The following is a 14,921-nucleotide window of genomic DNA, read 5'->3' as shown; positions in this document are numbered from 1 at the left end:
ATCCAGAAACAGTACAACCGTGATAATGTCTACAACAGCTGGACTTCACTCATGCTTCCATAAAATAAGGATGCTTAAAATAGCTTGAGACGCATGTAACACCAGAGAATAGATTAATGATTGCAGTATACTACTTACTAGTGAGTCTGTCAACTGCAAAAAAGTTTAAATTAACTTTATCTCTCGCTGCCGTGTCAGATTTTGGGCCTATATTAAAGAGAACAAACTATTCAGAAAAGATGTATACCAAACAATGAAAAGTCCTTTATTGCCATCAGAACATGAGTGAGAAAACCAGAGACAAAATCTGACAAGAGTGAGCAGTCGGCTGTACAACCAGCATACACACACACACACACACACACACACACACACACACACACACACACACACACACACAGCAGTCTGTCAACAGGACGCGAGGGGTACAGATACACAAGGATATACAGTACTCACACAATGAGGTATAAAGGTAAACACAAACACACCAGATAGGGGCTTCCTCCTCCACTCACACACATGCAACTGAACCAAGGTACAAATACTCAAGTGCTCGTTCATTCTTTAATAAAAACACAACATACAGGCGAGCAGAAATGTTCGACAGCAGCATCTGGGTCATCTCAACCACACTCCCATTCATCTGTCTCTCGAAACCTTTGGTCATGTGGACGCTTGCTTGTCATGCACAATGTTGCCCTCGTAAATGTAATACTTTGTGAGACTCCGACAACTTGTGAGCGAAGGAATGGGTGCCTTCCTGACTCGTATCCACATATAAAAACATGGGCGTTCTGGGCAGATGGGGGGGGGGCGAAGTGTTTTTGAAGTCACAAATAGTTCTCTTCAAGGTAGAGATTCTACGTTAGTTGGACATTCAATGTGTACATTAGCAGCAATTCTAGTGAATGAAACAATGGCTTTGTAAGTCAGATTAATAACACCCTTTCCTCATGCTCAGGACAGGCACCACCTACTACTCGTTAACTAAATGCCATGCACGTTAGAAAAATAGACTGCAAACTCACAAGACATAGAAATCAAAGTTCGTCTCCAGAGAAGAGGTTGATTTCACTTCAATTTTTTATTTCATGTTTTTCTAAGATGTGGAAATAGCAACAAAAGAAACTTGAGAGCGGTAACCAAGACAACAGTAACAACATGAGCAGAGAGCCACTGAGGTTTCCACTTCCTCTCGTACTCCCATTTGCCAACCCAAACCGTCAGGTACAAGGCCGACACCTCGCTCGTTTTGTTCGGTTTTTCCTGTTGCCGTCTTCTATACTTTGCGCCATGCGGGCGACCACGTCGACTTACACGCACCTGGTGTGTATGTATGTATCCTGCAAGTGTGGGCCTGTGTGTCTCGTGGCTCTCATGTCATTTGAAGCTGTCCCAATCCCTACAGTCCGCAGTGTCCAGGCCCTCCCCCGTCCCAGAAAGTTGGTCGCCCTCGTGTGCATCTGGAGCTGTGTGCTGCAGTGGTTTATCAAGACACTAGTGTGGCTGGAAGCTAGCACCGCCGCCCCCTCCGACACAGAGAAAGAGGCACGGTATAGTTCTCTTTAAGTCTACATCTATAGTTCAAGTCTGCCGACGGTCTGGTCTCAGCCTGTCCTGTTCTACAAGGCTGTATGGGAGCCACCCTGGACCCTCAAAAGACCTAAAACAGGTAGGAGGAGGACGACACCCCTCAGGCCTGTCGATAAGTAGAGATGCCTCACCGTGTGACCCGCCCAGGGCTGCCTTACGTTTTGTTACCTCACCCCTCCCAGTTTTGTTCTGTGGTTGCCAAATGTCTCAACTGTGCACACACAAACACACACATACGCGCCCACGTACGTAGGTGCACGCACGCACGCACTGACCCCTACGCCGTTAATTCTACTCGGAATGAGGACAAGCGCCTTGAATTTCGTGTTTGGCACCGGACTTGTTTTTGCCTCACGTTGGCTAGCCACTCCCTCCTTTCTGTATCCTCTATTCATTCATTTTACTCCTCACTCCCTCACAGGTCTGTTCTCTTCTCTTCTCAGAACCCCCCCCCCCCCCCCAAAAAAAAAAAAAAAAACCTCACCCTTTTTTCTTCCTCTTGGGAAACAAAAACAAACTTAAATGGAAAAACTCAAGTTTTTTTTTTATTATTATTTTTTTCAAATTCAAGGCACAATGTCTATCAGTATCCCAATCTGTCTGTCTCCACTCCCAGGTTCAGTGTGCGAACATCGCGTCACATAAGCTATTGGACTGTCTGCTTGTACGCCGCTCCCTACAGCTTACATCTCTCTAGTCTGCACTTTAACACTGTTAAGAGACGCGTCTGTTTTGGTTGAGAGAGCGACCGCCAAGTCCAAACCAGTGATAAACAATGAACGGAATTAACAAAACGAAAAATACACAAATAAAGACAACCGTTTCAAAAACAAACAAACAAAAAAAAAAAGTCTCATCCTGTTTCTCGTATTTCAGTATTTTTAAAAATCAAGTCATATCCACCAGCTCTTTTTTGGCAAGCTAGTTGTTTTTTTTAAATAAGCACTAAGTACTGATAGATAGGATAGCATACACCGTTAACGTGTGTTTTTAAGTAGATGCGTTTGTCGTTTTTTTGTACTTTTTCACTCTCATAGTATGAATTCAGGTATTTTGTCAGGTATTTTTCACTCATCTGTTTAAGGTTTAAGTTAATGCAAGCAGGGACAGAGTTTGCCATGGAGTCTTGCTCTAGACTTGGGTTCGCGAGGGGCAGGGCCGTCTCTTTACGAGACCCCGTTGACCAAGGTCAGGGTCTCGCTGGCCGAGGTCATGCCTTTGCTGGGGGAACCCTTTGAGGGCGTTATCTCATCCTTAGTGGCGCTGGTCCCGTTTTCCTGAGAGGGGGAAATAGGTAGGAAAAGGTGAGAATCTGTTTATGTCACTAAAACTGCGGCTGAATCCAATGTGTGTGTTCCGGTGTGTGTTCCTGCCTCTACCTTAGGCTCAGGGCCAGCGTGGTTTTCCTTCTGTGGCAGGTTCTGTCTGCTCTGGGAGTCAGCACGGGATATGTAGTCAGCAACACTCACTGGAAACATTGAGAGCTGTTAGCTAGAACAATTGCTGGGGGCGAGCTACACATGAACATATGTACACATGTACCTGGTAATGCTTTAAGAAAGGCTGTCAGCAACTCTGTAGCAATAAAGCCATCCAATAGAGATAATTGATGATTACATTGATACAGAGCATCCTGTTCTTTCTCAAGAGGAAATGTTAACTAGTAAAATCTGGTGACTCACCACTTTCAACTGGCTGTCTGTCACGGCTGGCTGAACCTCCCTCTGGGCGGTTGCCACGATTACGACGGCGGCGGCTTCTGTTGCGGCGCTGAGGTCGCGCCTCATCATCTAACAGTCAAATTAAAATAAGGGGTTACTGTCTCTGGTAAAGTCTCACTTCAAAATTTCTGCTTTCATCAACAAGCGTTCTGGTTGTAATTGCATGGAATTATGATGTGCATTTCTGTTTCAACAAATGATAATGCAACAGAGATGAAAGTACAACACTGAGGTTCTTCTCACCCAGTCCATTCTCGCTGGGGCCGGCCTGGCCGTCAGACTCCGTGGCAGCGTCCATCACGCTGGGCTCCTGGTCGTTGCGGCGACGTCGGGAGCGTCTGCGGCGGTCTCCTCCTGTGCCTTCACTGATGTCTGTCTCAGCCAGCTCTCCCTCACCCTCCAGCAGAGAGTATGGGTTACTGTCCGGGTCCCTCAGCACTGGATAGGACACAGAACATTTGTATTGCAACCAAACTTCTCTCATTTGTATTTATTTACTTTAGATTTAACACAAAGACCAAGTCTGATCAAAAGAAATATATTGTGAATCTCTTGCAGCCGCTTTTTACTGGCTTTTTCTTTTTTAACTTTTAACCAATGCACAACTTATCTCCCTCTGACTCTCAGGTAGAATCTCATAAAGTAAGAGAAACACACCTCATATATAAAAGGAACCTGCCAGCAGCTTCTTGGAAAAACTTCCAGATCTGTTTAGTAGCACCATACTCAGGTCATATCATATCACATCCTAAGTGGACAAAAGGTGAAATGTAAGGCCCTTATGTGTTGGTAATTTGAACACGGGCTTTTCCTACCTGAGCTTATGGAGTTGGAAGGCTTGGACCCCGGCCCTCCACGGCCTCGTCCTGAGTTATTGCCTCGGCCCCTGCCGCCCCGTCGGGAGCCTCTCTCATCCCCGCCAATGCCACGGGGCCGCTGCTCTCGCTCGCTAATGTCCTCCGACTCAGAAGCATTGGACAGTTCAGAGTTTGTGCCTGGATCAAGCAGAGACGGGGAATGTAAAAACAAACAAGAGCATATGACTTTTTACCTGACCAACTTGTCTTCCATTCTATATATAAACCCTTAAATATGTCTTCTTCATTCTCACCATATCCAGAGTACTGGCTGTTGGAGGGCCTACGCCCTCTGCCGCGGCCTCCATAGGTGCGAGAATTGTGAAGTGAGTTGCTGCTCTCATCTGTCAAATAGCCTTTCTCCCGTTCAACACCCGGGCCCCCGGTTCGACCAGGAGGTGCGCGGTACCCAACCCCGATCTGACGGAGCTGCTCGTCAATCTGGAGACGCTCTAGGCGCAGCTGCTCCACTTCCTACAGGACAGGGACGATGAGACAAATGGAGATGGTGTGAACTTCCTGGCCTGTTCATCAGCACATTGTTCATTAAAACGTTTCAACAAAATGCCCATTCCTCCCTGCATCTTGTTCTACTGTACACCTTAAAGCCCGCATGTTATTAAACACAAATGGTTGGGAAATAACTTTACAGTGATGAATAAATCAAAACTAAGCAAAATAAAAAGTTTCAAAGTGAGTCAACCAATCTCATGTATGATATATTGCAACATTAAGTCAAACATAAGATTCCTGAGCCACCTTGCATGACAAGGTAACCTGAGCCAGTTCCAGTTTGTCAAAATAATGCAGCTTGCCAAAAGTTTTGTATAGTGCTTCCATCATATGCAGCTCATCTGAACAACATCCATTATCAGGTGTAACTTCAAACACTGGACGTGTGCTGCTATTTAAATCGGGTGAGCCACATGTGTAAGAAACATGGACATAAAAAGGATTGCAACAACTTAATGCAATCAAGGATCATTTTAATATTAAAAGCAAGAATTTTTATAATGTTATTATAATCTACACAAAGTCAATTGCAGTATTACAGCAATGTAACAGATGTTATTGCTGACCTTTTACTTGGTTGACTGATTTATTGAGCTGGGACCAAGCCATGGTCTTAAAATCATCTGCTGTGGGCCTGGGCTGGCTTTGTGCTCGTTATTACGCCACTTTGCCACTAAGTGGCAGTAATGCTTCTAGTTCAGTGTTCCCAACAGATAAGACTGTGGGCAAATTCAACCCCCCAAAAACCCTGACCATAACCATCTCGACAAAACAACTAGAAATTTCTGACGGAGTAAAAGTATTGGTTTGTAGTGATCAAGGTTAGGAAAGGAAGTGTCTTATTGGTAGAAAACACCTGAAGTGTTTCTGGATGTGTCTTGAATGAAACAATGGAGGTGAAATCACAGTGTAAAGATGGACATTGTCCCCTCACGTTTTCATCTCTTTGGACAGAGACCAGATCTATAATACATGGATTAGCCCAATAGGTTGCTAAGATTTGCCTCAAGAACCATGGAAATGGGAAAAAACAGTTGACATGGCAAACTGATAATGAAGAGTGACCATTACACTTTGAATAGTCATTCACACAATTCTCCAGCTACTTGATTTAATGTTGCTGGGGTAAAGTTACAGCCAGGATAGTTAAAGGTGTCAGTTTATCATGTTTGCCGTCACTGACATGACATCTTTTAAAAGTATTAAAAAAATAAATTCCAGCACAGCCACATATGCCAACTTTATTGATGAGGGGTCTTGGCTTTGGCCTCTAATGGCAGCAGTGCAATGACAGCAGTTTCTATGGAGGTTTAGTGCTGGGTATTTTGGAGGAGGGGGGCTCACTTCACAGTGTGACAGCTGCCTCCACCAACGACAGCTGAGCCTCAAGGGAGGAGTGAAGGAAGTGAGGCAGGGCAGGGGGTCCGGGGTTATTTTGGAAGCTGAGGGTCCAGATAGCTGGTAATCTAAACTCATGTGTACCCTTCACGCCATCCCAGAGAGAGTGGCTATTTATAAAAGCACATGAGGTAAGGGCAAAACGAGGCGCTCTCAGCAGCTTTCCTCATGTGGTGGTGGGCAAGGGGGGAAACAGGTGAGTGACCAATATGAAATGACCCTACCCAAACGCCCACAGCACCCTGTCCTCACCGACCACATGTCACATAAAGGACATGTGCTTCTAAGAAACATGTTTCATCAACTAAGTGTCCAGATATTCTGAGCAAAAACACATTTCTGGATTTAAAAGTCTGCAATGTACAGAAGACAAATGCTGTAAATGTGCAGTTCTTTTTTTAAATCAGAAGTTTTTTGATTGACAGGAACAGAGAAAAAGGCTAGTGCCGCCATCTATTGGTGAACGTGGAGGATTTACTAACCTGGAGGTAGGACACATGGTACTCCAACAGAGCCTGAGCATTGCTGATATTCTCTTTAGTTCCCACAAACACGAAGGGAACCAGACCCTGGTAAAACACACAGAGTGGGGGATGAAGACTTGAGTTTCTCATTAATAAACAGATACACATCACTTTAAATGCCAAGGCCCATTATTGGGGAGAAAACATTGAGTAGGAAAAAAACAAGGAAATAACATTTTAAGTGGTGAATTACAAACCATTTCTGGAATGATTGGTATGCTTTAACATCACAGGAAGCAGACTCAACAGAAACGTATCAACCCATCAGAGACAACAGACAGCTGAGTGCCCACACAGCCACCATAACTGACATATGCTGTGCAGTGGGCTGTGTGTATTGAAAGCAATGAAAACATAAGTGCTAGTGACAAAACAAGAGAGACAAAGCAGCAGAATGGAACAGCAGACAGCACATGGGACTTCTACACTCTGCTGCAGTTAATAAGCATTGCTCTTGAGAGAGCGGGGGGGTATAGGGGACTGTGAGATCAGCCGCATGGTCCATTCACCTCTTTGCTGCTGGCAGTGTCGTCCCTGCCTGCCCCCTGCCTGCCTGCCTCATCCCGGGGAAGCTTTTTGTCGTTGTCTCCCTCAATCCGCACACGGACCACGCCTGACTTGTCCACAATCTCCTGAATGACTTTGCCACTCTTGCCGATGACTTTGCCTGTGAAAAGAGAGAAAGAAGAAGAAAAAGAAATGTCAGGATAATATGATAGTGCATATCTGTAGTGATATGGTGTGTGTCGAGTGGGACAAATTGAGCTCCCTCAGGAATGTAGCTCACTCACCTACAAGGTTCCTGGGTACCTGAAAGTAGTCTTCTTTGAATTCTAGAAACTCTCTAGCCTGCTTTACTGCCTCTGGGCTCTGTAACACAACACAACCATTAGACAACATTACACTACAGTATATCTACCCAAACATACGGACAAGAAACTGACACACACAAGCTCATTAAGCGGCGTACCTCTCCGTAGATCCTGAATGTGCAGCTCTCCTCCTCCAGTTCGATCGCTGTGACTCCGGCTACCTTCCTTGCTTGCTGGATGTTGGCACCATGGGAGCCAATGGCTAGGCCCATCAGGTCCTCTCTGACTTTTACCTCCTCTTGGTATGCTGATGCTAACTGCTTACTTGTCTGGGAGGGGAAACACATAGGTGGTTGATGTACAATTGTGTAAACCAACACAAAATGATCGGCTAATATTTCAATGACAAACATCCACGTATACAGGCAAAATGAAGTGTATTTGACATGACGGTTGCATTAAAAAAAAAAAGAAAAAAAAAAAGAAAAGAGTAGGTTTACCTCCAAATGTTTGGTGGCTTCTTCGTTGCGGGACATTAGCATAAGCTTGGTACGGATGCTGCGGAAATGCATGTCGCTCAGAAGAGATGCACGCTTTACTGTGGTTTCATTTGTAGACTGAAGACGACAAAAAAGGGGGTCAAGTTTAAATTCTTCAACAATTGTTTAATCAGTGTTTGTGAATACGAGTTCATTAGAGGTGTATTAAATAAGCACAGACTGTCAAAAATGTGGTATCAGAATTTTAACAATGCATTTATTTTGTCTAAAAAAATAGGAGAGGCAGGAAGAGGAGAACAAATATGTGACTTGAGCTTGATTTAAAATCTACATCCAACAGTGAGTATAAACAGAAAATCCTTTTCAGATAGAGCTGAAGTGTGTATTCTGACTACTAACCAGCACAATGAGTTCGTGTGTTTGGGCACTGTAGAAGATGCAGTTGGCTCCGATTGCTTTCCTGAACTCTTTGTGAATGTTGTCATTTTCACAGCTGTCGATAAAAAACAATCCACAGGAGAGTCAGCCTCGTTATTGAGCCTGGTCCAATGCTGACGTTAATTCAAATAAATTTATCTTCAGGGTGTAAACTTGACACTCACATGTCCCTCAGGTCTTCTGGGACAGGGATGGGGATCTTGTGGAAGGAGTTTCGGGAGGCCGGGCTGTTGGGGTTGAGGGGCCTGATGCGCTCCGCTGTGACAATCTCGTTGTATGTGGCGTCGCATGCCGCGTATTCAATCACATAGAACTGAAAACGGCACACAAGAGATAGAGATTTTTAATAATGTAGCCAGAAATGTCAAGACACATGAACGTTGGACAGCCCAGATAACCAACGTGAATTGGGGGAAAAAAACAAAAAAACACTCGCCAAGATATATAGAGAGAGCAGCACTGCTGTCTTCGATCCATATAAAAACTCTGAATCAGCTGTCAAGTTAATGAATCATGGACATCTGCTCCCAAATAAAAGATTCCTTGATGAAATTCTACTTCACCCTCAAAAATACATTAATTCTATAGCTTCATTCATCTATTAAATAACACTACACTCGTTTCCAGTTTCTTTTTTTTGGGAGAAAACAAGATGAAACAAAGAAGGTGTACCGGAGTGAGATGCAGAGAAAAAATGCAGAGAAAGAAAAAAGGGGAACCCGGAGAGAGTGAGGCAGTGAGATGAACATTGCTCACTCCATGCTCAAAAGGACAGAATTAAAGCCATCAGTCAATGCTAGACATTCCTGCATGCCCTTATCAGACTGCTCCAAATAACAGCACTACACCAGCAGCAACTCCCCCTGGCACCGTAGCACTACAACGCTGTCCTTGCCATATCCCACTGACCCACTATTCAACCTGCAGCTCTGGCTGGTGGTGACTAAGAATCGGTTACGGTTCTTGGTTATTAGAAACATCAAAAAAATACGTCAACTGTGCCTGCTAGACCCAGCCGGTTGCAAATCCATTTCGTCACGAGAAGTCGGTGTGAAGAAAAAGCACAGGGTGTATGGGAAATATTATTTGAAGGCACAATGTCAGACCTCATCAGGGCACACTGGCTCTTTAAGCTCATTACCCTACAGTTACTACAGTCCTGTATTCACTCTCCATACAGCAGTACTCATAGCTCAATAAAAAGTTACTGGCAAAAGAACAAAAACACTGATGGTAAAGTATAAATAATAGCCACGTATTAAATATTGAGTAACAGAGGAAGCTAGCCTAGCTGGATCTTATCACTGACAATATTAATATAAGTCATTTTCAGTTAAATAGCTCCAGGACTTTTTAAGCCCCAGGAACTAAAACTCAGGAACTAACAATTCCTTCAGTGCATTGGTGTTTCCACCGCATTCAAGGCACTGTGAAGATTAGGCAAATTAGACCGCATTAAAAAACCAACGACTGCTCTGCAAACATGTTGTTCTTTGTAATGGGCTGTTGTGTGACTACAGTACGTTGTTTGAATTAATGGAGACATACAGAGGTGGAAAGGGGATTTGAAAACACCATTACGGACAAAACCCATGTCTCCGAAGTAGAGTGTACAGTTTCAGTTTGTTTCCATTTCTCTTAACCCCCTTTTTAAAATCTATTTTTTTAAATGGTTATGTTTCTTGGGTCATGGAACCACTTACCTCTCCCTTCATCATACGGACTCGGGCCAGCCACCAGCCACATGGCTCCTGTTCGTTGGCCCTCGAGTAAACCTGTAAGGAGATACATGGTGAATGATTTAAAAAAAAAAAAAAAAAAAAAAAAAAAACTACATGGATGTCCTGGGAAAGTCAGTTGAAAGCCAATACGAGCCAATAATGATCCTTCTGGTGAGGTGCAAAGACACCGAGGCCTTGAGTCATGAGGTTAGTGAAAACTCAGGTGGATGAGCTGAGTCAGCCTTACCTCCACCTCCTCTCCTTCACCAATATCCTTGTTGTATTCAGCTGGAGGAGGCAACCGGACGTCGCTGAAGGGCAACTGTCTCTCTGGCTGCCAGCTACAGCAAGACGACACAGAGAAAAACAAAAACACTTGTCAGCTAATCAACAACCCCTGGTAACAAAACGTAATACTGCTAGCAGCCTAGCTCAAGCTCCTTTCACCTTGATGCCATATTGGGATTGTAATGACATGGGTGTTTTACCCACTCACTGCTGTGCATAACATGAACAGAAGTAATGAAAATAAAAATGTAACCGTGTTATTAAAAACTGTTTCTGGACATTAAGTGACTATGTTCATTGTATCATGAACTTTACATTATATAAGAACTTGAAAATAGCTCATAATAGGCTACTCCGACAACTCCATGTGCTCAGAGAAAGTAAAAGGAGAAAGGGGGAGGAGGGGAATCATCCCAAAAACGACACAGGCCACCATACTGCCTCCCCTCCCACCACGCATACCTTGGGTCACTATTTTTAGGGGCCCCCTGCTCTACAAGCTGAGATAAAGAGGGACCAGGGGGATGGGTGGGTTGGGAACGGGACAGTAGGTGGGGCTATGAGTACATGCTATCAGGATGGCAAGGGCAGGGGGGATCAGAGCAGGAGGTAAAAAAAAAAGAAGAAAAAAAGGTTAGAGATGTGTAGGGACAGCTGCATGCCAAGCACAGGTGCTGAAGAGGGCAACTTTGAATGCGTGGGTGAAGCCTGGAGCAGTCATCGTAACTCAATTAGTCCCGTTCAAGCTTCATTTCCCCATGTATTGACTATTTTTATAAAGCAGACGTACATGAGAGGTTAACAGAAAGAGGAAAACTTACTTGTTTTCAAAAACAATCGTGAGCGAGTCTTCGTGGACATCTTTGATGTAGCCCTAAGACAAAAGCAGAGACACAGAATGTTATTCCCATGGAGGCTCAAGACAGACAGCGATGAGGGGTGGGGCTGTGAGCGTTTGATTTTGCATGTAAACAACAAAGACAGCTGACTTGTAAGCCATGCTAGACCGATACTGTGACTGTTGCTGAAAAAGAGCATCTGAGGCCTTTTTGGAAGCAAAGACATTTCAGCACAGACAATTCTCTGGCTGTGAATTCTGTTTTGGATAAAGTGACGATGAACACTGACTCCTCCTGACAGCACAGGCAGCATGGAAATTTCTCTCACACACACAGTATTAAAATGCATGAGCTTTATCTTTGTGCTCAAAGTGGAAATACTGTAGTTTTTCAAGAGGCATGTTCATGAGGGTATTCACTCAGCCTAGCCTATTTGGACATACTATGTGACAGCTACTACTAGAGAGATAACTTTTACATGTTACTTGTCCATCATGAGGACCAACCACAAATCTGTCACAGCATGCCCTAAACTTTGACCGACAACCCCCCACCACCAAGCAACGACAAGACGGGAGGAAAGTGGTGGGTGTGGCATGTCTCTCAGTGTGACACTACCTTATATGGGACAGAGCAGTCGGGCGGTATCTCGAAAGCATGTGTGGCTGTGGGAGTGGGGGTGTGGATTCACCTGCTGGGAAGGTGCTGCCTTTGCACTGCAAGAGCTGGCTAGGGTTTCAGCCTGGATCATGGGGGAAAGTGTGTGTAGTCACATTGGGATTTTTTACACCCTTCAAGCACTTCACTCGTGACCACAACTCTGATTATGAATGGACACCGATTGCTGCCCTGAAATGGTCCCAGTTAATTCTCAAAACATTCCTCTGTAAGAAACGGTTCTTGAGGAGAAGCCAGCAATGACAACAGGTCTGACTGAAAAAAGGGCTTATCCTCCAATTTCCAGAGGTGACATTAGGAGACAGCTGAATGTGCATATTATGTCAGGTTGAGTATATCTTTGACCAAATACTACCAGGTCAAAGGGCAGGCAAGCCCTCTTTCTAACGTGACATGACAGTTGGAAAGGAGGGGGCAGAGAGGGGTCCCAGGAAGCTTCGTAATGATGTCCCCTCATCCTCAGGCCAGCAGCCACATGCAGGTCCACGTGGTGAGAAAGACCTTTCGGAGCAGAGGAGGCAGGTTTGCAACCTTCCTTTTCCACAAAAAAAAAAAAAAAAAAAAAAAAAAAAAAAGCCATTCTATTGTCCTGCGTATGATAAATTGTAAATAAATGTGCAAAACCTGAGATCTTTATTGATGCGAGATACCCAGCCCAAAAACAGTTAACTTAAAGGGACTTGCAATAACAGTACCCAAAAAATGTTTGCAACCTAATTTAGGCTTTTATCAGCCTGCCGGTCACGTGCTTGCTGCTGCAATAGATTCGGACTTCAGGGTATACAAGACAAAGTGCCAGTTTCCTTACAGGTGCTGTATTGCCCTGACAGGTTCATAAATATGATCCTTATCCATGGTTCAAAAGAAGAAAAAAAACAGATTCACACTGACGCCAAGGTGAATGAGGTGCCTTTTATCCCCATGTGTCAATCACAACAGGAAAAGGGCAACTAAGATTTGAATCGACTCTCTCCCATCAAAGAAAAATATATTTTTTTAATGGAATATGACGTGTAGAATGTCACTAACACAGTTAAGTCTCCAACTCATTGACATCAAAAAAATGAGAGCTGTGAGATAATGGAGGTAATAGAGGAGTGGGAGAGTTCATTCATGCCAGAGCCAAACTGTCACCCTGTAAAACAGAACGACAGGTGAAGCACCATGAGGGGAGTAAATATAGGCTCTCTAAACCACCATGTGGTCACTGGACCATCTGAACAGCCAAAGACAGAACAAGAGCACACGGAGAAATAAAAGTGTTAAAACTTAGAGCATTAAAATAAGGTTTGTCACAAAAGTTAAGACTAGAAACCAGGGAGAGGATAAATGGGGTTTACAAATCAAATCAAATCCCAAATTATATGAGAACCTGCAATGTTCCCCAAGTTCCCCAAAATCCATATGACTAACAAAAAAGTTGACACTTAAGGTGACTTTTAATAAAAATGAAAGGATAAAACTAAAGTTGCAGTCGCCGCATTGCCATCTTAATGTGATGTTTGAAAATATGCTGTGACAATAAAGACTTGAAGTCAAGTGTGATATGAAACTATAATTTCTTTTGAAAATGAGGCAGAATTGAAAGAGAAACTGAGACTCCAGTTCTTCTGGCAGAGCAATAAACATAAGATCCAAGATTCAGTTTTGTAGCTGGAACGTGGGTTAAGGGACAAAACAGATACGAGGTGGCCTATGTGAGCTTTAATATAGCATCTCTTCATACTTGTAAGCAGGAATTGCACAACTGCTGTCTGATTAGCAGCTCGCTTCATTTTTAAATGCTTGGATATCAAATTTCAAGACAAAGCAACATGCTATAAGAAATGCTGCATGCCATGTCAAAACCACAGGAATGTGGCAGCTATGTTATGGCCTCTATGCATATTGACATTTGTTAAAAACAACCAAACATAGGCCATACATGGTGATGTCAAGTGCACTAGCTTCACGGCTAGCTGGAGCTAGCTACCCAACCCACAATGGCCAACGTTAAGGGAACGCACAACCATCCCTGATTCTCAAACCTGGACACAAGCTCGCATCAGTCCACTAGTTCGTGTTTAGCATGGACCGGGCTCAGTGAGGCCAAAGCGGACAGATCTTCCTGAAACTAAACTTTCAACTGGGACAACTAGAAACTAGGAGTGTAACCAGGTTACCTTGTAGAAGGCCCCATTCGAGCCGCGAACTTCCACGGCCAGCCCGTCCATACTTGTCGGTAGTTCCCCACAGCTGAGCTTGTCTGTAGCCGTTACGACTCCCGGCGAGTCCGGTAACGTTACGACCCCCAGCTTGGCCGGCCCTTCGCCGCTCTCCGGCCGCTTGTGGATTTCCAGTGTTTCGGGTGGTGGGAGAGGGGCAGAGGTGAAGGGTTGGGGAGATGGGTGTGATGGTGCCAACTAATGCAACGCAGACGCTGTCTCCAGCAGCAGCGGGGTAGAGGGCTCCGGGGTCTGGGCTTGTCTGGAAGTGGGATTTGGTGCTCGGGACCTGAAAGGCACCGCCACGAGCGATGGGGAAGTCTCGACGTACGCGAGGAGGAGAAGAAGGCTAATGATGCTACGGCAGGAGGATGCTAGCTGATGGATAATTAGCTGGGAGGCTAGCTATCAACACCTTGATCCCGTCAGTTTTCAGGGATGCTAGCTGGCTAGCATTTGATAGCCTGGTTGCGTTTGTTGATTGTGCGTGTGGCGCAGTCGTTGCGTTGAATAATTTCACAGAAGTCGTCACCGGGGGTCGGTTCTTCAGTCCGTGGTGCAATTTTTCATTGGCGTTTCTTTCCCAAATAGCGTTTGAGCTGCACAGCCGCCCGGCAACTCCTACTCCAACTACCCGTCCCTACAAACACACGCCGATAGAGTGAATCAGAGTGGGACTGAATGACCTCGAACATCCCACCCCTCCACGGCAGAAACACGCCCCTTAGGGAACCCAGGGTCGTGATTGGTCAAAGAGCTCATCAATCAACACTAGCTCTCATTGATTGGCTTAGAAAATAAAGGCTGGGCCATAAACGTGGCCAATCAAATCGAG

General features: G+C 44.7%; 1 protein-coding gene across 1 annotated transcript; it reads right to left on the bottom strand.

Annotated features, from left to right (window-relative positions):
* Positions 1-2,125: 2,125 nt before the first annotated feature.
* fxr2 (FMR1 autosomal homolog 2) lies at positions 2,126-14,752 on the bottom strand. The gene is made up of 17 exons (XM_054601405.1): positions 14,045-14,752; positions 11,187-11,239; positions 10,325-10,418; positions 10,060-10,131; positions 8,521-8,669; positions 8,318-8,411; positions 7,919-8,035; positions 7,577-7,747; positions 7,398-7,476; positions 7,116-7,273; positions 6,565-6,651; positions 4,426-4,645; positions 4,130-4,309; positions 3,558-3,752; positions 3,276-3,383; positions 2,973-3,061; positions 2,126-2,870 (listed from the first exon to the last, which is right to left on the bottom strand). Exons 1-17 carry the CDS (start codon positions 14,093-14,095, stop codon positions 2,760-2,762), a joined length of 2,028 nt encoding a protein of 675 aa, XP_054457380.1. The 5' UTR covers positions 14,096-14,752; the 3' UTR covers positions 2,126-2,759.
* Positions 14,753-14,921: the final 169 nt, after the last annotated feature.

This window comes from Anoplopoma fimbria, chromosome 7, assembly GCF_027596085.1.
Source record: "Anoplopoma fimbria isolate UVic2021 breed Golden Eagle Sablefish chromosome 7, Afim_UVic_2022, whole genome shotgun sequence".
Lineage (NCBI taxonomy): Eukaryota > Metazoa > Chordata > Actinopteri > Perciformes > Anoplopomatidae > Anoplopoma > Anoplopoma fimbria.
This window is presented reverse-complemented; position numbering and strand designations above follow the sequence as displayed.

Coding starts and splice junctions, on each gene's coding strand:
- fxr2 (XM_054601405.1), bottom strand. CDS start 14,095: ATGGACGGGCTGGCCGTGGAAGTTCGCGGCTCGAATGGGGCCTTCTAC. Junction 7,477..7,576: donor CATTCAGGATCTACGGAGAG/GTACGCCGCTTA, acceptor GTTGTGTTACAG/AGCCCAGAGGCAGTAAAGCA. Junction 3,753..4,129: donor TTCCAACTCCATAAGCTCAG/GTAGGAAAAGCC, acceptor TGTCCTATCCAG/TGCTGAGGGACCCGGACAGT.